The sequence below is a fragment of the Alexandromys fortis genome, unplaced genomic scaffold (genome assembly GCF_014885135.2).
Source record: "Alexandromys fortis isolate MF-2015 unplaced genomic scaffold, M_Fortis_MF-2015_v1.1 scaffold_149, whole genome shotgun sequence".
In the NCBI taxonomy this organism is placed as follows: domain Eukaryota; kingdom Metazoa; phylum Chordata; class Mammalia; order Rodentia; family Cricetidae; genus Alexandromys; species Alexandromys fortis.
In genome coordinates, this window is record NW_026068025.1 from 1,473,697 (window position 1) to 1,496,140 (window position 22,444).

Here is a 22,444-nt window from a genome sequence, read left to right on the forward strand (position 1 = left end):
TGAGGTTATAAATAATTTCACTTTTAATTTTCTGTACAAAATCTCTCAACCTAGGAAAATAAAGTTTGCAAAAGTCAAGTAGTCCATGAGCCTGCACAGGGGCCGGCTCAATCGGATCTATGCTATGTACAAGTCTGCCAGGAGGGGAGAGCCTTGGACAGAGTGGCCCTCTGCTAGGGGAAAGGTTTCTTTCCAAAGGACAGGAAAAAGCCACTAAGGTGCCTACAGAGCAAGAGGGTGGCACTAGGCCAGTGCAGCCTCTGTAGTTTCTAGATCTGCCACTAGAGGTCGGCATGATCCTGATTGCTTGTCAGGCTCACCCTCTCTCAAGGACCACAGCCAGTGACAAATGTCTTTAAGGGTCTCTAAGACTGGGGAAACCATCCAAGGTCTAGCTGGAAGTGACAGTGGTCCCGCCGCCCAGGCGCAGGAGCATCTGCTGGCAGTCGAGCAGTAGCCGGTGGTCACCAAGCTTCTCTACAGTGCGTGCGGCCTCAGCCAGCATGCTCACACGCTGTCCGGGGGCCGACAGGAAGGCAGGTGGCAGATAGCAGGAGGCCAGCAGCAAGGCCTCTGTGTGCTCCCGCCATGTGGGTCGAGGCTCCAGCTCAGCTGCAGCACCTGCACAGATGGGTCGTGTCAGGGGAGCAAGGCTTAGGTCTGGCTAAGGCCAGGCTCCATGCAAAGGATGCAAAGGACAAGGTATCTGACCCATGCTGGGCACACAGGTAGGCTCAGCTTCCTATGACTATCTCACAGACTGTCACCCCCGCTGAGTTCCAAAATGCAGCCCCCAGTATTCCTCTTACCAGGCTAAGGCAGCACCCCCCTCCCTGCCAGTGTAAGCACAGCCCCCTCCTCACCTCCTTTGCCACCGGAGCCCGCCCGCCTCCGCAGACTGCGATCCAGGAGCTGGTGTGTCCGTGCAGGACTTGCCCCTGCCATCAGCCGAGCTGTGGCCTCGTGCAGAAACACCTGGGGAGTGGATAACAGCCAGTTTCAGACTTAGTGCCCACTTCTCCCCCGGCTTCCTGCCTCATGCCTCCCAGTGGGAGGTGAAACAATGGGACTTACCCTCCTCATAGCAGGCCGGAAGCTCTGTGCCAAGCGCCTCAGGCTGCTCAGGTCCTGTTGGAAACCGCGCAGCTCCAGCGCAGAAGCCTGGGGCCCATTGCTGGCACTGTGAGCCACCTGGGCTGAGGCTGGTGATTGCTGACGCTGCCACAGGCTGGTGCGGGCCACAAGCAGCAGATCACACAGGAGCAGCTGCATGGCCTGGGGTGGCAGGCAAGGCACACGTCACTGGCGGCTCTGGCCCACAGCACCAGGGGCTGACTGGGCTGTGCTGCTGCGGCCCTGCCCCCGCCTCACATGTACAAGGCGACAGCAATTCACCATGGGTCTACCTTCTCTGCGCCACATGCCTGCAACTTCCCAACAATGGCCCCCAAGAGGAGCCCTGCCGGTCTGCTCACCACACCCTCCCTCCTGGTGGTGGGTGAATGGTGAGCCCATTCTCCCCAGGACTTTAGCCTTCTTCAAACACTAAGGTAAGCCCTTTCAGCACCATTTTGTATTAACTCCAGGAAAGACTAGGAATGGACAGCTGTGACCCTGGCCCAGCCAGGTATCCATCCTACCCCTCACCTTGTCAATGGAGCTGCCAGATGGTGTAGTGGCTAAGCTGTCCCGTAAGTACCCACTGGCCTTCTCACAGATGGCCAGGCTGGCTGGGCCTGATTCCACCTTTCTGTGGTCCAGCAGCGCCCGGGCAGCCTTGAAGGAGTACAGAGCTGCCCTGGGCAGGGGTCTCCTATTGGGGCCAGAGCAGAAACACATGGTAGGTTAACCCAGGCTACAGCCCCTCCCTGAGCCCTTCCACCCTGGTTCTAGTCTCTGGGGCAGAGAGTACACTGTTCACCATATATATATATTTAAGCAAAGTACTGAGGGCCCAAAACTGGGTGAGGAGGACCTGGCAGGGCACTCACTCCATCTCCTGCAGCACTTGCGGCATGTGCTCCACCAGTGGGTACAGGCGCTCAGCTGCCTCCTCATCCCGCCGCAGCCAGTGGATCACCACTGCTGTCAGGGAGGCCCACCACTTGGCCACTGGGTCTGTGCCTATACAAGAGGGAAAGGTGCCTGACCCTCAGCCACACTGCATTGGGCCTGGCAGGAATCGGGATGGGGCTGGAACTCACCAGTGGTAGAAGCCATGCTGGAGCTGACAGAAAAGCTGCAGGCAGGAGCCCCGACAGCATCAGAACAGCTGTTCAGCAACTGCAGGTATCCAAGTGCGTCTGAAAACTCCCTGAGGCAGGTGAGAGCCGTCAGGACAGATAGCAGCAGTTCAGGGTTCTGAATGACACTGGCTTTCCCTAACTGCCCATTAGAGCATAGTCTGACCCTGTCACGGCTCACAGAGGAAACAAAGAGCTAGAGAGGCTCTGAGGACACACACAGTCAGGCTACCTAACAACCTGGACAAGGCTTGCCCAGACTCCCTGCTGGAGTCTTGCTTGAGAGTAGTACAGAAAGCTCACCTGTCTCCATCAGCGGCTCCTGGGCTGGGCTGTGCGACACAGCTCAGTGCTCGCTCCAGGAGATGTTCGCAGAATAGCCGGGTCACCTGAGCCAGCGGATCGACTGTGGGTGGGGGCCAATGGAGCAGAGGTTAGATATCCTCTCCATAATTCCCTTCCCACATCGGCGGGGGCCCCAACCCAGAGCACTTCCTAATTCCAAGTCCTAAATGACATGTAGGCATCGACAGGTAAGTACTTAGTCCTTGCCCTCTGAAGCCTGGGCTACCCAGCCTCTGCCCTCGGAAGGAAAGTGGGCCGGCTGTGCCAGGGTCCCACACTGGAAAGGGGAGTCTACTGAATCACATACCCACTGGCCCTGACCCTCCTCAGCACTCTTCCTGAGAGTCACCTCTCAAGTCCACCCACTGCCCACAGCCCCATGATGCTTCCTGCTTCTGAAGCCCAGCAAGCCTTCCCACAGCTCCAGCCGCATTCAGAGATGAGGGGACAATGCCGGGTGAGGCAGGAGCAGGCGTAAGAATGTAATGAGAGAGCACCTGGGTTCCCAGCCACGCTGTACAGGCTCTCCTGTGGGGCACCATGCACAGCCCAGTCCCCATCCACGAAGAAACGGTGGCCTACAGGGTGGCAGAGCCACTGCATGGCAAGAGGCACTGAACCACTCTGTGCCAGGCAGGCCTGGCGAGCACTACTCAGGAAGAAACGCTGTGGGGAAAGGAACAGGACTGTGACACTGGCTCCAAGCTCAAACCCAGCCCCCCACCTGCTAACCACTGATATACATCTGGGTCAGTCCCTTGCCCTGGAAGGGACAGGTGAGAGGCTAAGACAAGCCCTCAGCCCTGTCCCCCAAGCCTACTTACTGTCAAAAAGTGCAAAGCTCTTGGGAGACTGGTCTTGACCCTCAGGGCAGCAGCCACATAGATCTCCGCCAGTGTTGCCATGGATACAGCATCTCCTGCACATTCGGCCAAGTTCAGGGCACTCAGTGCCAGGTTAGAAGCAGCAAGGTGCCCTCCTGTGTATTTCCCTGCAAACAGGCAAGAGTAAGGACAGGAGGTGACGGGGTGGGTAGGACCCAGCCATACCCATGGCGTGAGGACAGGTGATTGCATGGGTAGGACCCCAGCCCAGCTCCCACCCAGCATACCCATGGCATGCAGCTGATGCAGCTTATGGTAGACAAGTGCTGCATCTCGGGCACTGGCACGAGCATCCATCCTCAGCCCATAGTCTCTCCACAGGCCCCCAGCCTGGCCTGCCAGCCAGCGGCCCACCCAGAGACGCTGCAGCAGGTGGCGGATGAGGTTCCAAAGTAGGCTGCAGGCCAGGTCCAGGTTTGAGGTGGGCAGAGGCCGTCCCAAGGCCTGCAGGGCCAGCCACAGCTGCTGAGCCGCCTGGGCAAAGTCTCCCTGGAGAAAGGGTTGTCTCAGTAAGAAAGTAGCAACAGGGCATCTCCCTACTGGGCCCCTGGAGTCAAAGGAGTTCTAAAGGTGAGAGTGAGGCAGAACGAAGTAAGGACAAAATAAAGGGAGCAGGTAGGGAACCTAGCACCTCTGGGGCCTGGGGGCCTACCCTACTCCCCTACAGGGCCAATCTCTTACCCGGGCCAAGTCCAGGTCAGCTTGTTTGCGATGTCTCCAAAAGTGAACAGCTGGGCCACTGTGGGGCCGGGTCACAGGTTCCCCATAGACAAAGACAAGAGCCAAGCAGGCCAACACCAGTAGTCCATTGGCCAGCCAGACTAGGGGTGGCAGCAACCACTGGGTCCAGTTAGAGCCGCCATCTATAGACAAAGGAAATGTCTGAGGGTCTAGCTCCTAGGACGCCCAAAGTCCCAAAGGTCTGTCCCAACAATGAGGCTGCTGGCCTGACTGACCTCTGCTCTCGGCCTCCAGCATGCTGCGCCCAGAACTGTGATGCGCACCAGCGTCACCGGAGAGACTGGGGATGCCCCAGCCAAACAGCGAGGCCAAGGGGTTGCAGGTCAGACACAGGAAGACCAGCGCACACAGGGCCAGGCGGGAGCGGTCCAGCATACCATGGCTGTGAAGCTGATGGGCTTTCACCTGCAGGAGGCAGGGAGGTAAGGGCAGAGCCCAGCTAACTCTAAGGACAAGGGCTCAAAGCGGGGAAGACTGCAGGGTGTCTGGGAGAGGGAAGAAACCCATGCCACCGAGTCCAACCTGGCTGTCATCGAAGGCTGGGCTGTCAGGCTCAGAGTCGCTGCCACCACTGCTGCTACCTCTGCTGCCAAGGGACAAGGGGCTATTCTGGGAGGGCGAGCCGGCATCTGAGGGTGGAGGGGTCAACGTCTCCACTTCTGATTTCACACCCTCCATGGCCACATCTGTGTTTCCTCCACTGCCACAAGCCGACACCAGGTCCTTCAGTGATTCTGTAGGCAGAAGGAACAGGGCTGGGGACGCCGAAGCCTCAAAAAGTGGACAGTTCCGTTACGGTCAGAACAAGGGCCAGGCCACTGTAGGGTACAGCTGATGACCAGACCGGCCGGGAGTTAAAGGAGGGGCCAGAGCAAGACTGGGCAAGGATAGAAGACAGGACCAGTGTGGTGGCTTTAATGAAATGGCCCCCACAGAATCACGATGAAAGCTTGGACCCCCATTCCTGGAAGTGTTTGGGGAGTTAGGAGGAACCCTTTGTTGGAAGAGGTGTGTCACTAGAGGTGGACTTTTAAGTTTCAAAACTCCACACTATTCCCAACGAAATCTCCTTCTGCCAAGTGGTTGTTGCAACATGTGAGCTCTCAGCTACTGCTCAGTGCCATGCCTGCCTGCTGCCATGCTCCCTGCCATGGTGGTCAGGGCCCTCTGAAACTGTAAGCTCAATAAACTCTTCTATACATTGGCTTGGTCATGGTGTCCTATAAGAGCCACAGAAAAGAACCTGAGGTGGGAGGGAGGCTGGGACTCACGGCTTCTGTGGGCAGCACTTCGCAGGGTCAGGTTCTCCTGCTTGAGCTTCTGGTTGCTCTGCTGTAAGAAGCGGATGTAGTCGATGGCCTTGCGCAAGACGGCAGATTTATTCAGCTGCAAGGAGAGGGAGGGGGAGGGCTCAGCCAGCCAGGCAGACTTGGCTACAGGTGCAGAAGTGGGCAGAGCTGCTTGGCATCACGGCTGCCCAGGACCTCAGCACTTCTCCTTCTGCCTAGAATGTCCCTGTGCTGGTGTCTCCTAACAGTGCCTACTCCTGAGGGCAAAGAGGAGCTGCCATGTGGAACCCACAGAGCGGTGTCGCCAGCACTGTCACTGTCCTGTCCCCCGCTCAGCTGACTTCCTGCAGCCCTTCACGGCAAGACCGTCCTGCACACCTGATTCACATCTGCTTCCCTGCACATGGGAGCCGTTGGCACACAGACCAACTCCCGCTATGGTATCGGTTCCTCCAGGACAGAATTTTTGTACTTCATCACCATGACACCATCAATGCCCACAACAGTCCCTCCCTTTTTTTTTTTTAACATTAATTTAATTTTATTTTATGTGCATTGGTGTGAAGGTGTCAGATCCCCTAGAACCATAGTTACAGACAGTTGCAAACAACCACGTGGATGTTGGGAATTGAACCCGAGTCCTCTGGAAGAGCAGTCAGTGCTCTTAACCCCTGAGCCATCTCTCTCCAACTCTGAACAGCCCTTTCTTTATTCAGGATGCCCTTGATAAAATCTAACCAGGAAAATGCCCAGACCCAGACAAGTCGACGCATAAGACTGTGTGAGCAGGTCTGGCCTACGCCTACTTCCTGATGACTGACGTGCCCTCCTATTTCCTGCTCACCCTGGCCTGCATCTTACAGGCCTCTGGTCATACCTTTGCCTCCGTGCCCACCACCAGGTCCTTGAGCTCCACAATCTTGTCATTGATAGAGGAACGGTAGCGCTTCTCAATGGCATTGTGGGCTGTGCGCTTCTCACCACGGCTCTGAGCTGAGCCCAGGGCCTTGCTGCCGGCTGCCAATCGGTGGATGGGCAGTTTGTCTGTGTCCACAACCAGCGGTACCGTGGCCAGGATGGTCCCACCACTCACCAGGGTCTGTAGGGTCAGATGCATGTTGCCGGGTCACCAGGTGGACATATACATGTGTAGCCCCCTCTGGGTCTCCCTCTTGCCTTGGCCATCTACCTGCAAGGGGCCTGCCTGCACAGCTGTGCCAGCGGCCAGGGTGCTGATGCCAGCTGTCTTCATCGTGGGTCCTGCATCTGCTTTGACAGCTGTCAGCAGCAGTGAATCTGCCTTGATGAAGTGCGGCTGCAGCACAACCTGGGTGGGAGGGGCCTGGCCATGAGTGGCATCCAAGCCAGGCCTCCCCCACTCCCCTACCTGGCCAGACCCACTTACTGGGACCTGCTGGATCTGTGAGGTCACAGTGGTTGTTCTGGGGGCTGTGGAGGCTGGCAGCGGCTGCTGGGAGGCTGAGCTCTGGACCTGGGTGTGTAAGGAGACGGGAGAGACTCCTGGTGCAGAGGCCAGTGGCAGACTAGATGGTGGCTGTTGGGTGTTTCCAGGAAGGGTTCCTGCAGAGACGTAGGCAAAGGCTGTGGCACAGGCTGCCTTGCCTGCTTTTACCCCATCCGGCCAGTATATCTATGGGCTTCGTGTAACTACCCCTATGATTTCCTAACAAGACAGGCCCTGTCAATATACTGCCTTCCAGCTGGGCAACGGGGGAGAACCACAAGGGGCCCAGGACCACAGGATGAACACCTGACTGCTGAAGCCAGGAGATTCCTCCACTGAGGACACAGCCACTGCTCTTTCTCCATCTCCTCCCATCATCACATCAGCCCTTACCTGAGAAGCCTGAAGGAAGGCTAGAGTAGCCCAGCACAGGAGCAGGGTTGAGCTGCAGGGCTGGTGGAGGGAAGCTCGGTGGCAGGAGGGTCCCTGGTGATGGCTGTGCCACTGGGGGCTGCAAGACGGTGAGTGGCACTGGCTCTTCTTTTATTCCAGGCCCAGGGGAGAAGGGGGGCACAGACGGGTATATCTTCAAGTCAGTGGTCGCAGACGGCAGAGAGGACAAAGATGCAGGTGTCACCTTGGGTTCCCCCAGGAAGGCTTCCAGGGAGGAGCCCAGAGAAGCAGAAGACAAGCTCTCAGGAGAGCTGGCACGGGGGCTGGTGGGCTCTGTGTCTCCTGCCCCGCCCCCTGCATATGGGGCGTCAAACAGGCCAGGGAAGTCAGTGTCTTGGTTGTTGATGAGCTGAAGCATGTCTAGGGAAGAAGAAGAAGCCGTGAGTGACAGCAGGGTGTGCAGGCTAGCTCCTGAGCAAGGTATAAAGGCTAGCTCCTGAGCAAGGTAAAAAGGCTAGCTCCTGAGCAAGGTATAGAGGCTAGCTCCTGAGCAGGGTGTGCAGGCTAGCTCCTGAGCAGGGTATAAAGGCTAGCTCCTGAGCAGAACCTGCAATGCTCCTGACACAACCTTTTCTCAAGACACTGTGATGTGTGGAGTCATTCCTGACACAGCATGTGTAGCAGATTGTGCTGAGCACAGCAGACAGGGCTGGTTGGTACCACTGGAGTTCTGACGTACTCATCTCTAGCCTGCGCCCATGCTGTAGCTGGCTGAGACTGCCTTCTTCAAAGTTCTTGCCACATCCCAACACCACCTGACATCTGGTAACCTCCAGAGCCACAGCCACAGTGGGACCACATTTGTTTACTCGCTAACTCCCTTGCTTGCTCTTGCCCACTCCCTCGCTCGCTCACTCACTCACTCACCCACTCTCTCGCTCACTCACTCACTCCTCACTCGCTCATTCAGTATCAAGTGCCCACACCAAGCAAAGCCTTCTTCCTAGTCCAGGTCTCCCTAGGACCTGGAATCAAAGAACAAAACCTTGCCTATGCCAGGCATAACAACACTATGGTCCCAACTACCAGAGAGGCTGTGCTTAAAAACCAAGTCCAGCTAGGTGGTGGTGGTGGTGTACAATTTTAACTCCAGCACTAGGGAGGCAGAGGCAGGAGGATCTCTGTGAGTTTGAGGCCAGCCTGGTCTACAGGGTGAATTCCAGGCCAGCTAGGGCTACATAGTGAGACCTGTCTCAAAAAGACGAAAAAAGGGGGCTGGAGATATGGCTCAGCTGTTAAGAGCACTGATTGCTCTTCCAGAGGACCAGGGTTCAATTCCCAGCACCCACGTGGCAGCTCACAACTGTCTGAAAATGCAGTTCCACAAGATCTGACACCTTCACACCAATGCACATAAAATAAAGTTAAATAAACCATTAAAAAAAATTTTTAAAAGATAAAAAAAAAAGCGCTAGCCTCCAGCTGAGGCAGAATCGTGAAACCCTACCTCAGGAGAAAGGGAACCTGAGAACCAAGAACTTTCCTGGGAATGTTGAAATGTCCTGTCTGGTGGCCTTCCTTTTATTTCCCTGGGTTGGTATCTTGTGTGTGTGCCACTGTGGAGCAGTGAATCACACGATAAACACATACTCCACCACTGAACTATGCCCGGCCTGGCCTAGTTTTTTGTTGTTGTTATTGTTTTATGCTTTTTATGTGAATATGTATGTATATGTTCATATGTACGTGGACCCACACACACACACACATGTAACTGGAGCCTGAGGGCAACCTGGGAAAACTCAGGAACGTAATCCACTACAAGTGAGCACCACCGTACTTGGAGTTTGGGGGGTCAAATTCAAGTCCTGATGCTGGCAAGGCAAGTGCTTTACCAAATGAGCCAAGCCCTGCCTGTACCATCTCTTGCCGAGGACAGTGGTAACCTTTAACCCCACCTTCATGGGACATCTGCTTCTCAGGGCCTCCATTCGTGCTTGTGCAAGGACGTCTGTCTGCACTACACGGTAGACTCCAAATGCTCACCAGAAGATGATAAGTCCTTCGAGAAGCCTCTCCTGCCCTTTCTGCTCCTATATTGACTGGCTGGCTTGTTAAAAGAACACATGCCCCATCTAAGACCGAGATAGCCCTGTTCTGCCCCAATTGACCATTGATTTCTCAATCTATAAGACAAGGATATCCTCACACACTCAGGAGGTCCAGTTCTCAGCAGAGGAACAGGGCATCCCAGTCAATAGGGCAGAGGGGACATAGAGCAAAGGAGCCCCACCTGCACTGCTCACTGCTGGGATCTTCCTTTAAGGGTGCTTAGCAGGGTCCCCTGCACATAGAACTTGACAAAAGCTCAGACTACTGAGAATCTAGTGATGTTACCCAAGCCCTCAGTTATGGGGGAAAGAGGTGCAGAGAGTTCCCACTCCTCTGGGAGTGCCCTGATATTCCCAAACAGGAACAGCAGACTAGGCACCTATGGAGGAGGGGTCATGTCCGGGAAGGGTCCTTATCCGTGTTGGACAGACAGTGGGGTGAGTACGTCTATGCCAGCAGATTGGGTCTGGGCCAAGCAGCAGGCCCAATCTGAGGCCACCATATTGATGAGCCAGACTGAACCCACTTATGAAAAACAGATGCCCTATTCTACAAATGAAGGCATTGAGCCAGCCTAGTTCTTGCTGAGTCCAACCTACCTGACCACCACGCTGCCAGCACAGCCACTACTCCCGCTCAGACCTCTGTTTCATCAGCTGCACTCACCTGCTCTAGAGGCAAAAGGCCACAGGCATGCAGGGAATACACAGTAGACTTCAAAACGCCCAACTTTTGTTCCAGCACCTTTCCTGTTCCACCAAAAAGCCAGGGGCAAAGCTGCCATCACTAACCCATTCTTCAGCAGAGCACACTGAGGCTTGGAAAAGAACCAGCCACTGGCCAAGGAGTCAATCAGTGTGTCTGTGTGTTCTGGACACAAACCCAAGCCCTCCTTGCAGCCAAGTAGCCTCAGGACCCAGGTCTGGCCATTCAGGCTTTGGTTTCCTCTCTGTAAAAGCAAAGTGCTCTCTACCCTGGCTCCTTCCTCCTAACAAGGACTGAGCCACACTCCCTGGCTTCACCCCAGCCATAGGCCCTCTTCCCCAGCTGGCAACTAGCACCCTGGCTGGCTCAGCCTGGGGCCCTCTCACCCACTCATAGAGGCCACTTTTTGGGTCAAAGGGCTCTATATCATCCATGAACACAACACTAGGGGCCCACAGTGCTCTCTCTTGAGCTGGATCCTGGGCCAATTGCCTCCTTTCACTGGGCCTCAGTTTCCTCCTCTGCAAAAAAAGAAAGGATTAAGCCCTCTGGCAGCCCTGCTTGAGGCTGTGCCCAGCAGAGCAGGAATCAACACAGCCTAATGACGGTGCTCAGGCAAGAAGCACATCACTGCAGGGGAACTTCCCGTGGTGTGGACAGAACAAAACGGTGGCAGGCTCAGCCTTCTGGATCCTCGCGGATTCTCTAGATTTATGCAGGTCATAAATAGTACTTTTAATCATAGGAACTTCCCACCTCTCGGCCCACTTACCATTTGCTAAATGGGAAACTCGGGCCAAAAAAGACCTGACAGCTTGTTTGGCCCACCTTCAGCCTGGAGGGTCCAAAATGCCCAATTAATTAGGACTACCAAACAGATCAGACTCCAGAGTTTCTTCCTCCGGACCCTGCCCAGAGGGCAAGCAGAAAACGTGGAGAAAGCTGTCCAAGTTGCAAAGTGCTGTTGTCTGTCCCTAAGCAGGGCAGCTAAACTAAGGCTGGACTGCCAACTCCCGACCCAAGGTGGTGGAGGACTGTCTCCTGTTAGAACACGGTACTGCGATCCGCTGCAGAGACCCTGGCAAAGGAAGAGTGCAGGGTCCTCCCCAAAGTACCTTCAAAAGTGCAATCCATGGCTCCGTTGTCCGCGCCCCGCCCCTAGGGCGTGCAGGCGCTGCCCCGCTGCGTCGGCACTGACTTCACCTGTCAGGCCCCGCCAGGCTTTAAAGCCCGCCAAGCGCCTCGGTGCCCCGCCCCTCGGGTGAGTGCACCTGGCCAATCAGCAGCCGCGCCGCGCCCCATTAGTGCCCCGCCCATCCCCGACGGCGGCGGCTCGGGTTTCACCCGGCGCTCTGAATGGGGCCGAGGTTACTAGCGGGCGTCCGCCTTTAACCGCCTCTGCGCCAGCGCGCGCCGGGGTTACTTGCGGTCACTGACGTTCCAGACCCTGCGGTCCAGGCACCACCCCTGAGAAGTGCTTGGGTCCGGGATCCGGGCAGCGGCTGGCTCTGATCCCGGAAGCTCCTGTGTTCCCACCGCTGGCTCACATCCAGAACGAGCCTGGACCACTTTGGCCTCAGTTTACCTACTCCTGGCCCCTCATCAAATGGCAGCGGCTAGTGGTCCAGGGACTTTCAACTAGCAGGGCAACCCCAGGATAAGGACACTCATTTCAGGGAGGGAACTGATGGTCCCAGACCTAGATCACTCATGAAACTGCCTTCAGGAGTAAGCAAGAGAAATGCTACCGCAGATCACTCATCCAGCAAGTCCTGCCCTCAGCTCTGATGTCCACAGGCTAGGTCAGTGTCATCCCTGAAGGTCTCACAGCAGTCAACAAGTGATGACTGACTCTCTTTTCTCTGAAAAGGCCAAGAAGGGACCCAGTCTCTGGGACAGAAGGGAAAGGCAGGGGATATTGAAGGGGTGCCAAATCTGTCCCTGTCCCTTGCTGACAAAGGTAAAAGCTCTCATCCATGTGCAAACACACACACACAACACACACTGCCACCGCCACCACCACACCAGCGCTGGCCAGCAGCCTAGTGCCCAGCGAGCTCTGACACCCTAGTTGGCAGACCAGGTTCGCACGCAGCCAGAGGGGGCAAACCACCAAGTCTACTCATGGGTGTTAGCTAAGGGCTGGTGTCCCTGTGGTCCATCTCTCTTTTCAGGAGCCTTAGCTAGAAAGCAGCCATGTGTTCCTCCATTCACCTGACCCTCTTTCTAGATCCTTCTACATCCTCATAGAAGATTCCGGAGAAAACACAAGTCTTTCACGGCACCGTTCTGCCCAGTCTGTGAGTGCTTGCACAGCTCCTGGCAAAGGCTCTGACCTCAGTCAACTTAAGAATGGGAAGAGTCCCGACACCTTAGCACACTTTGGGCTGAAGTCCAGGCATGAGGCCCCCAATGCTGACTCTAGTACAGTCCTTTCCTTCTGATTTCCGAGTCCTGAATACAGAAAGACTTGCAAGCAGAGCCTCACCTAGCAGACACTCAGTACAGGAGATGTCAAGCCTCCCCGACCCCAGGCTCTGGCACCACCTAGACACTGAAGGAAGGAAGGAAAAGATAAGGCTTGCTGTCCCCAAGAGTGCCGGCACTCAGGAGAGGCTTTCAGGAGGAGGGACAGGTGTGACCCAAGCAGAAGGGCCAGCGTGTGGGTGCAGAAGCTTTAGTTGAGCAGTGGACCAGGGGCATGCCTGGCACCTGATGGCATGCCTGTCCAACCCCTAGCCTCGCGCTGGCCTGACCTCTACCTCACTCGGTTCTTGAGTCTGGTCTGCTAGCCCAGTTCTGTAGATGCTGGTGACCAAGGATGCTGGGGGAAATGGAAACTCAGAGCCAGCTGAGCAACCTCCTTGAGAACAAGCCTTGCTAAGGCTCTGCTGTCATGTTCCGAGGCCTTCTCTCCTTTTCTCCCTACTTGCTGTGCATCAGAGGCAAACCAGCCTCCACTCACACAGCCTCCAGTCCTCCTCCTGCCCCTCTCCAGGGGAGGCGATTCTTATAAAGCACCTACCCACTCAAAAAAGGTCTCAGCAAAGGTGGTTCCCCTCACAGCCACTGGAACTGCTAGAACTGGGAAACCGGACAGCGAGCTGCCTGATCACCTGCAGTACTGAAGGCAACCCTAAGCACCTGGCAGGTTTTTAACATTTTAAAAGGAACTAACAGGGCCACATAAAGCCGAGGCAGAGGCAGAGGCATAGGTCTGCACACCTGAAATATGTGTTCCATGCTTCACACTAGAAAGGACTAGGACTCACTAGGTAAAAAGCAGGTCTGGAAAGGGTACCTTGGCGACCAGACTGAGGGCCATCAAGAGATGCTAACATTGGCTTCCCATGAACACACACAGGCTTCCAGTTCCCATGCACATTCTGAAGCAAATGGACAAGAGCGCCAGACTCAAGCCTTGTTGGATTCAGCTTCTCTCCCTCCTGCAACTTTCCAGGCCTCATCTACCCTCCTCCCCTCTCAGGCCCTGATCCTATCTGACTCCAACAGGAAACCTGAAGTCCCAGCTGCCCCTCCCCAACAGTATCTGAGGCCCATTCTAGGTGTCTGTGTGTGTCAGCCACTAGCCTGGAATTTGGGTTCAGCACTTCCATTCCACCGAAAGAAACCAGTTGCACACATGTGCATGGGGGGGATGGGGGAGGTGAGAACACCATGACAAAAAGGCTGGCCCAGGGAAGACAGATGCTCAAGGCTGCCTGAGGAGATGACACTTGAGCGCAGGCTGAAAACACAGGGCCACTAGGAAGTTCTCCGACCAGAGCAAAGGCAAGCTCAAAGACCCCAAGATACTGCAAGCCAGCTGTGAGGGCAGAAACAGAAACCAGTGGCTGCTGGTAGGGCCGGGGTAGGTTGGGATTTCAATGTAGGTTGGTCTGGCTGAACTAAATGCATGCACCTATAGGATTTGCAGACTATCCCATGCCACGAAAGACTGCTTGAAATGAGAAGTGGCATGGCCTGCTGGGGAGGACATGGGACAGCACCCCTGCCTGGTGGAGCGTGCAGGCTAGAGGATGGGGCTGTGGCCCATTGTTCCTCCAGGCATGCAGCCTGCCCTGTTGCTCCCAAAGGCTCTTATTCCTCAGAACTCCCTGGCAGGCACTCTGGTCCTTGGCTGTCATAGGGGTTCCAGGGCACAGGGGCATAGATTGCCCTTTGTGCAAGCAAAGGCCCTGCTCCAGGGAGTAAGAGAACGTGGCTCTTCCTGGAAGGGGACCGGGCACACAGAGGGGGTGAAACAGCTACCCTTGAGCTCAGGACCTCTCCCCAGTGAGGACACAAAGGTCCCAGGGGGGCCAGGGATGCAGGAGCCCTCGCTGCCCAGGGAAGAATCCAAGTCTCTGATTCAGTTCTGCTGATCCACAAGCCTACTCCGTGACTAGCCAGTTACGGTTGAGGCAAACCCTGGGCCAACCAGCCTTTAGCACCATCGCATATGCAGAGAACAGCGACACAGGAGTTGCCTGCACCAGGTCTCAGCGGGGGCCTGCACTCATATGGAACTCCCACCTTACTCAGCAAGCAGTATGCAGAGGGGCTGGAGAGATGGCTCAGAAAAGTGCCTGTGTAAGCATGAGGACCTGAGTTCAAATCCCAGCATCCACACCAAAAGGCAAGTATGGGGAGAGCGGGGAGACAGAGAGAGAACCAGGTGTGCCAGCTAATACTATAATCCCAGGGCTGAAGAGATAAAAAAGGAGGATCTTGCTGGTGAAACAGTCTGCCTGGTTAATCTGTGAGCTGCAGGTTTAGTAGAAAATGTTGCCTTTAAAAATGATGTGGAAGGGCTGGAGAGATGGCTCAGTGGTGGAGAGCACTTGTTCTTGCAGAGGACCAGGGTTCCCAGCAAGCACATGGTGGCTCCAACCATCCATAACTCCAGCTCCAGGGGTCTGGCACCCTCTTCTCTTGCACACAGTGCACATACATGCATATGATGCATATGTAGCCAAATGAATCTGAGAAATGTTTAAAATATGTTTTTTAAATCATGTGGAGAAGCGAAGACATTGAACATTGACCTCTGACCTCTATACATCTTCATACACATCTGTGTACCTACACACACAAACACCCATGCACAGATACATACGAAAAAGACCTGGAAACAGTGGGACCTGCGGTGGGGCCCACGAAGACTGGCACCATACTCCAGCCACGCCCCCCCACCCCCACCAGTCTTTAGCTTTCAGAATGCCGCTCACTCTCCTTGCCTGTTTCCTGGTCTGTCTTAGCATTTCTATTGCTGTGAAGAGACACCATGACCATGGCAACGCTTATAACAAAAGCATTTAACTGATGGGGTGGCTTAGTTTCAGATGTTTAGTCCATTATCACCATGGCAGAGAGCACAGCGGCTGGGAGTGTGCAGGGTGCAGGCAGAATCGTGCTGGAGCTGAGAGCTCTACATCTGGATAGACAGGCAACAGGAAGTGGTCTGTCTCACTGGGCATAGCTTGAGCGGTTATGAGACTTCAAACCTTCAAACCACCAGGGTTCCACCATCAATAGCATCCTGCTTTAACCCAGGCTGACCCTGCCAACAACGTCCTTCTTACTCTCAATTGTGTCCACGTGGGAAACGCCTATTGTCTCCTCAGAACTTGCTCTGGTGTTAGCCCTGACTCTCACTCCACACACCAACTCTCAGCACACTTTCCCTCTGCAGAGGAGACTGAATGCAGGCTCTCCCACTGCCCTAGGTGAGGACAACCTCAGCAGGCTCCTGTCTCAAATAACCAGGCAGGACCCAAACCACAAGGATGACCTTGAAATCTGTTTTGTTTTGTTTTGAAGAAAGGGTTTCTCTGTGTAGCCCTGGCTGTCCTAAAACTAGCTCTATAGAGCAGGCTGGCCTCGAACTCAGAGATCTGCCTGCCTCTGCTTCCTGAGTGCTAGAATAACATATATGTGCCACCATGCAGGCAGTTTCCACTGTCCCTTAGGATACTATATGTCTGGGTCACCAAGGGTTACCCTGGAGCTGTGGGTCTGATACGTGGCCCGGATGTGACTAGGGGCACAGCAAATTAATAAGATACTAGCTAGCACGGACCCCACCAGTTAGCTAGGGCTGGGGGCCCAGCCCAATGCAGTGGCGGCTGTTCCCAGGCTGACTAGCAAAGCTGCGCCTTTCTTCACCTAAGTCCACATAATCCTCTCTTCAGGGCTGTTAGCCTGCACGGGAGCGGCGTGCCACTGCAGCACGGGCAGGTGAGGGTGACTCTGACAGCATTATCAGCACGGGTTTCTCCACTTCTGTGCACTTGCAGCTGCTTAACAGGGCCAGAACCATACCCTGGGAGCTTCCAGGAACCCGTGCCTCTGCTCCCCAGACTTCCTCGCCTCTGTACAGGAAGCTGCGGCTGTGAAGGAGACCAAACTGCAGGCTCTGGCCCTGCGCTCCCTCAGGTGGGGCAACCTCAGCAGGCTCTTCCACCATCTCTTTAGGGGGTCTCTAAGGGTATGGGACTTACATCACAAAAGGATGGGCAGTGGGCTGGGAGGAAGCGGCCCTGATGCACACTGAGAGAGAGGCCAGGGCACCGCTGTGGCTGAGGTTCTTCTAACCTTAGGAGATTCCAAGGATGGGGCTTGCTCTTCCAAGCAGGGTGGGAGCCCCTTTCTGGCCTGTCTCTCATGCAAAAAGACAGAACCATTACACAGTCCATACCTGGAACTGGGAACCACAGCCTGGAATGTTCTGGAAATTTCCTGTGCAGGCTCCTTGGATAGTCACTGCTAACATTTGCTGAGCCAAATACAACAGGTTCAAGTGCGGGGTACATGTTCTAAATAGTGTGAGAATAGCCCTGTGGCATCGTCAGAATCCCTACTAGCTTCTGACAAGCTCAGCTGGGCTCACAGAACCAAGTTCTAGTCTTGTATCTATACAATGAGAAGAACCACAATGTCAGAGGTCAGGCCACTTGTCCTCAAGTCTCTCAGGAAGGCTAGATGGGAAAACTCTTGGGTTCCAGCCTTCCAGCTGTACAGAGCTTGTTTGCTGGAACCTGGTTTGGGCAGTCTGATGCCAGGCTTCCTGGGAAATGGCTTGGGTGGAGGCAGAGCGGCTGCTGCTTGGGAAAAAATGGTCTTGGATAGACCTCCGGCCCTGCTTCAATCCCCCAAAACTCCAGATGGCAGGGACACCTGGGGATGGATCTGAGGTCCCCCCTCTCTAACTGGGAGGGAGGCCCCACCTCCACTTGCTGTGTGGCTCCAATCAAGTCTCCAAGGTCCGAGTGGACTCAGGCTGGGGTGCAGCTCAGTGATATATGAGCCTCTGGAAACTGCCCCAGCCCTGAAAAATAAATAAATTAGCCAACTAAAATTAAAATTTAAAAGGCATCGCCTCAAGCAGGTAGCCAACGAGAGATGGCCATTGTACAGCCAGTAAAGTACCTAACCTAGGCCACAATCACAGTCAGGTGGTCTAGGTCCTAGGCTCCACCTGGTAGTGACCCCAACCAGGAAGTGAGTCGGAAGCACTGTGGGAAGCTGTGTCCAGCTCAGTGACACAGCACAAGAGGTAAAGTCCAGCCACCCTTCTCCAGGGACCCACTCCCAGCACCCTCCTCTGGTTCCCTAATGGGCCTTCAGAGACACTGCACTGCCACCTCCCCCTCCCCCAGGGAACTCCCAACCCCGTAGTTCAGCAAGAAGGGGCACTCTTCTGTCTGGGCTGGTTTTTTATGCCAACTTGACACAAGCTAGAATTCATCTGAGAAGAGGGAGCCTCAATTGAGAAAATGCCTCCATAAAATTGGACTGTAGATAAGCAAGTAGGGGATTTTTCTCTCTCTTTCCTTTTTCTTTTCTGGGTTTTTGTTTGTTTGTTTGTTTTGGTTTTTTTTTGAGACAGGGTTTTTCTGTGTAGCCCTGGCTGTCCTGGAACTCACTGCGTAGAACAGGCTGACCTTGAACTCACCGCAAAGAACAGGCTGACCTCAAACAAAGAGATTCACCTGCCTCTTGAGTGCTTTTGTTCTGTTTGCTTGTTTGTATTTTCTTAATTAGTAATTGATGAGGAAGGGTCCAGCCCATTGTGGGTGGGGCCACCACCCCTGGTTGTGCTGGGTTCTATAATAAAGCAGGCTGAGCAAGTCATAGGGAGCAAGCCAGTAAGCAGCACCCCTTCATGGCCTCTGCATCAGCTCCTGCCTCCAGGTTCCTGCCCTATTTGAGCTCCTGCCCTGACTTCCTTCAGTGATGGACTACAATGTAGAAGTGTAAGCCAAATGAACCCTTTCCTCCCCCAAGCTGTTTTTGGCCATGATGTTTGTTATAGCAATGATAACCCTAACTAAGACACCTCCCTTGGGCTGTACCTAAGAGGGGGGTTCTGGGTGGGTAGACACTGTTGAAGGAGGGGCATCTTGGCAAGGTTTTAAATGCCGCGCTGAGACAAGGGTACTTTATTTTGGGAGCACTGGGGATTTGTGGAGGGAATTCCACAGCAGGAACCGGTCAGTGACCACCCAGATGCTTGTGCTTGGTGGGACCAAGACAGAAGACATCCCACGGGAGAGTATGGGTGGCAGAGTGCCTACAGACAGCTTGTCCCATAGTCAGTGCAACAAACCAAACCAAAAAGCAGTGACAGCTAGGTCTATGAAACCAGCAATGTGGCTGTTAACACTCTTTCTTGGTAGGAGGAGGAAGCTTACAGGACCCATACCTGAGATTCCTTTTTCATTTTTAACTATTTACTTATTTGTATTTTATGTACATCAGTGTTTTGCCTGCACATACGTCTGTATGAGGGTGTCAGAGCCCCTGGAACAGGAGTTACAGACAGTTGTGAGCTGCTATATTGGTTCTGGGAATTGAACCCAGGTCCTGTGGAAGAGCAGTCAGTGTTCTTAACCGCTGAGCCATCTCTCCAGCCCCCTACCCGAGAGTCTACCTACTACATCATCTTGCCATCCAGCTGCATGAGCTCTTGGGAGACCAGAGTATACAGGAGGTGGGGACGGGGGTGTGGCTACAGACAACTTTCTAAAGGTCGTCACTCTACTGGAGTGGGACCTGGCAGTGACACAGCTTTAGGATTCTGCAGGATCCTATTGCTCCTCACCCACACCAACTGCGGAGGTTTGAATAGGGCTGACCCCACAGGCTCACAAATGGGAATGCGTGGTTATCAGGCATGGCACTACTTGAGAGGGATTAGGAGGTGTGGCCTTGAAATAGGTGTGGCCTTGTTAGAGGAGGTATGTTGCCAGGGGTAAGGCGTGGGGGAGTAGGGGGTGGGCTTTGGGGTTTCAAAAGCTCAAGCCAAGCCCCATGTCTCTCCTTTTCTGCCTGCAGATCTAGATGCAGAACTCTCAGCTCCTTCTCCAGCACCAAGTCTGCCTATATGCTGCCATGCATTCCTGCCACAATAATGGACTAAATAAACCTCTGAAACTGTAACCAGCCCCAATAAAATGCTTTCTTTCCTTCCTAAGAATTGCTGTGGTCAAAGCGGTGTCTCTTCACAGTAATGGAAACACTAAGACACCAATAAACTCACTGGTTCAGATGGCATTAGTTTCTTCAGTGGTCACAGTGCCCTATCAGGTGCATGGCCACTACTCCCTAGAGAGAGTCACCCAATACCAGAACACAGACAGATACAGTATAAGACCAGCACAGGAAAGGGACCAGAACTCAGGAGAGCTTCTCAGTAAGCCGCACTGGACTTCCGCTATACCCAACACACAGACCAGCTATTTGGGGAGGTGGCTCCCCAGGGTTCCTAGAGTAAGTAGCCAGTCTCAGCCAGAACTATGTCTATTTGCCTCCTCTGTCCCCAGTGCTCAGTGCCACCAGCCTCCCAGTTGCCCCCATCACAGGCCCCTCTCCCCGCTAGGAACAAGGAGGAGACAGCTCACTGAGAGCTTCTCTGAGGTCACAGCCAGCAGCAGGAATTGATGCTCTGAGCATGGCATCACCCTCAGACCGCAAGCAGGTGATGGGCAGTGGGGCTCCAGGCCTTGGCTGACTCTCCCTGCCACTTCCCAGTCTCATGACCAATATCGCTCTGGGCTGAGGGAGACAGCTGCAAGGCTAACCTCTTAATCCAGCCTTGGGAACCAAGGGTCCAGGCTCTAGAGCTAGCAGCCTGAGTCTGAGTTCTGGCTCTGCTTTGCTCTGGCTGTGTGATCTTGGACAAGTCATTTACCCTGTTTTTCAGTCTCTCATCTGTGAGATGAAGAGATGTTTCCCAGTTGAATTGTCAGAAGGGTTCGCTGAGATCCTCAACAGAGTGCCTGCCACCCACCGGGTGCTCAGTGTCTGCTGTCCGCGCTATGATGGCCCATCCCCATGCTGAAGAGGGGCTTTCGAACAACCTAAACACAACACTCTCCTTTTCCTGTCCCCCCCCCTCCACCACTGTCCATGCTTGGAACTCGGGTCTGCCCAGAGATCTTTTTTTTTTAAACACCTTGGCGCCAGGCATGCACACCTTTATTTATTTTTTTTAAGTTTTATTTTATGGTTAAGATTTATTTATTATGTATATAGTCTGCATCTGAAGAGGGCACCAGATCTCATTAGGGATGGCTGTGAGCCATCATGTGGTTGCTGGGAATTGAACTCAGCAACTCTGGAAAAGCAGACAGTGCTCTTAACCTCTGAGCCACCTCTCCAGCCCATGCCCAGATATCTTTTAAGCTTCATTGCTCTTAGGTGACCCAACCTTCTATCCCCCAAGCCACCATTCTCTGGCCCCAGCTACAAGCCTACTAGACACGCTGACAGCCCATGTGGGTCTGGGAGTGGTTTTCCCAGAGGCTGCCTTTGGAACTCAATGAGGATAGAGGTACAGCACGTCCAAGGTTGTGGAGCACACACAACAGCCTAGGTGGCTATCAACAGAGCACAGAGTGGGAGGGGGCTAAATGAGGGCACAATCGACTGCAATCCCAGAGCCCCATTGTAGTTTATAGATAACACACATTCATGGTTGTCTGGGGTAGAGATGGGTGTGGAGCCCTCAAACAGGCGAGAGAGACGCAGTGTTTTGAGACGGCTGACGAGCCACCAGAGATCACTGAGTGGTCCACTAATGCGGATACATCTTGTAGTCCGGAAGGTTTGTTGTTGTTAGTTTTTTTCTCCCCTCCCCTTACACCCACCCCAGTGGGTGGTGGTGGTTGAAGTTGGAGATGAACCAAGCTGAGCAAGTTCAAGCTGTGTTTTAAAGGCACTAAGTGGCCTGGGGTGTGGCTCAGTGCAGAAAGCCTGTTAATATGTTTTCGGTCCTGGGTTACTGCCCCAGAATCGCAAATCTGAAAAATCTATCGAGAGCAGCTACTCTGTCAACTTTTCCTGTCTCACCTCCACTAACTTCTCAAAGTTAGGACTCGCCTTACCTTGCCCTCCGCCTAGAAAATACCTTTCCTTGTCGGTGCCGGGGCTGCCCCTCAGCTCTAGCGCACCCAAGGAGACCTCCCTGACCTCTATCCAAAGTTGCCAGATGCTTGCACGCCAAAGTGCTTGTAAACATCCATTCGTGGGCTTCCTTGGGGATTTTCGTGCACCCAAGAAATGAGAAAACCCAGGTCGGCCTGTGAACTGTACACAGGACGCAGCCTGGCATTCAGAGGATGCTCAGCGTGTCCAGAAACCAAGCCCACCGCAGCCTGGAGCGTTAACCCTAGATCTGTTGCACAGAGGCGCCCAACTGTGCAGTGCGCACGCGCAGAAGCTCCCGGCCAAGTGACCTCCCAGGACGTGCGACCCCACACAAGCCGCGCAGGAGCCCCGGGCCACGCACCTTCGATGTCGGTCAGCAGCGCCGCGTCCAGTTCGCACGGCTCGGCCAGCGCCTGTTCCAGAGCCGCCTCGCCGAAAGGCAGCTCGTCCATGGCGCCGGCACCCGCCAGGCTTCCCAGGAGGCCCGCGTTCACGAAAAGTTCCTCGGAAACTAGGGTCCAGGGCGGAGCCACCCAAGCCGTTGGGCGGGGCTTTCCTCTATGCCCCGCCCACCAACCGGAGCCCGCTGGCTCCAAGGCAGCTCCTTGGCGGTTCAGACTTCCTGCTGGAGCCTAGTTTCCCCGCAGCCTCCCTCCTGTGGCTGCTCGGGAGGGCCTTTGCCTCTTCAGCACCAAGCAAAGGGGCCTAATGGAAGCCACGACCTAACCCAGACATCGTTAGACGGAAGGGCTATGGAGGGGGAACGGTGTGGGGGTAGGAGCAGGGAAAAACCGGGGTCCAAAATACTGTTACAGATCCGCGCTGTGACCTCAA

The 22,444-nt window shown here is 54.6% G+C and overlaps 1 protein-coding gene across 4 annotated transcripts; it reads right to left on the reverse strand.

The window, feature by feature from the left end:
- Srebf1 (sterol regulatory element binding transcription factor 1) lies at positions 1-22,131 on the reverse strand. Of its 4 annotated transcripts, none has more exons than XM_050163799.1 (19): positions 21,972-22,131; positions 7,361-7,780; positions 6,908-7,083; positions 6,692-6,829; positions 6,380-6,601; positions 5,485-5,599; positions 4,736-4,947; positions 4,429-4,618; positions 4,154-4,335; positions 3,700-3,961; positions 3,413-3,579; positions 3,086-3,254; positions 2,547-2,649; positions 2,205-2,314; positions 1,992-2,124; positions 1,648-1,813; positions 1,075-1,275; positions 864-975; positions 1-621 (listed from the first exon to the last, which is right to left on the reverse strand). In XM_050163799.1, exons 1-19 carry the CDS (start codon positions 22,060-22,062, stop codon positions 392-394), a joined length of 3,399 nt encoding a protein of 1,132 aa, XP_050019756.1. In that variant the 5' UTR covers positions 22,063-22,131; the 3' UTR covers positions 1-391. The 4 variants fall into 4 exon arrangements, with proteins under 4 accessions (XP_050019756.1, XP_050019755.1, XP_050019758.1 ...); XM_050163798.1 differs by having other exon boundaries at positions 6,692-6,844; XM_050163801.1 differs by lacking the exon at positions 21,972-22,131 and adding an exon at positions 11,293-11,408.
- Between the last annotated feature and the right edge of the window lie 313 nt (positions 22,132-22,444).

What these genes read in the sequence shown, in the direction of transcription:
- Srebf1 (XM_050163798.1), bottom strand. Translation starts at nt 22,062, where the DNA reads ATGGACGAGCTGCCTTTCGGCGAGGCGGCTCTGGAACAGGCGCTGGCC. An exon ending in CAGCGTGGCTGGGAACCCAG is followed by an intron (nt 2,650 to 3,085) that starts GTGCTCTCTCAT and finishes CCCCACCCACAG; the next exon opens with TCGATCCGCTGGCTCAGGTG. An exon ending in GGAGCCGCTGATGGAGACAG is followed by an intron (nt 2,315 to 2,546) that starts GTGAGCTTTCTG and finishes CACCTGCCTCAG; the next exon opens with GGAGTTTTCAGACGCACTTG.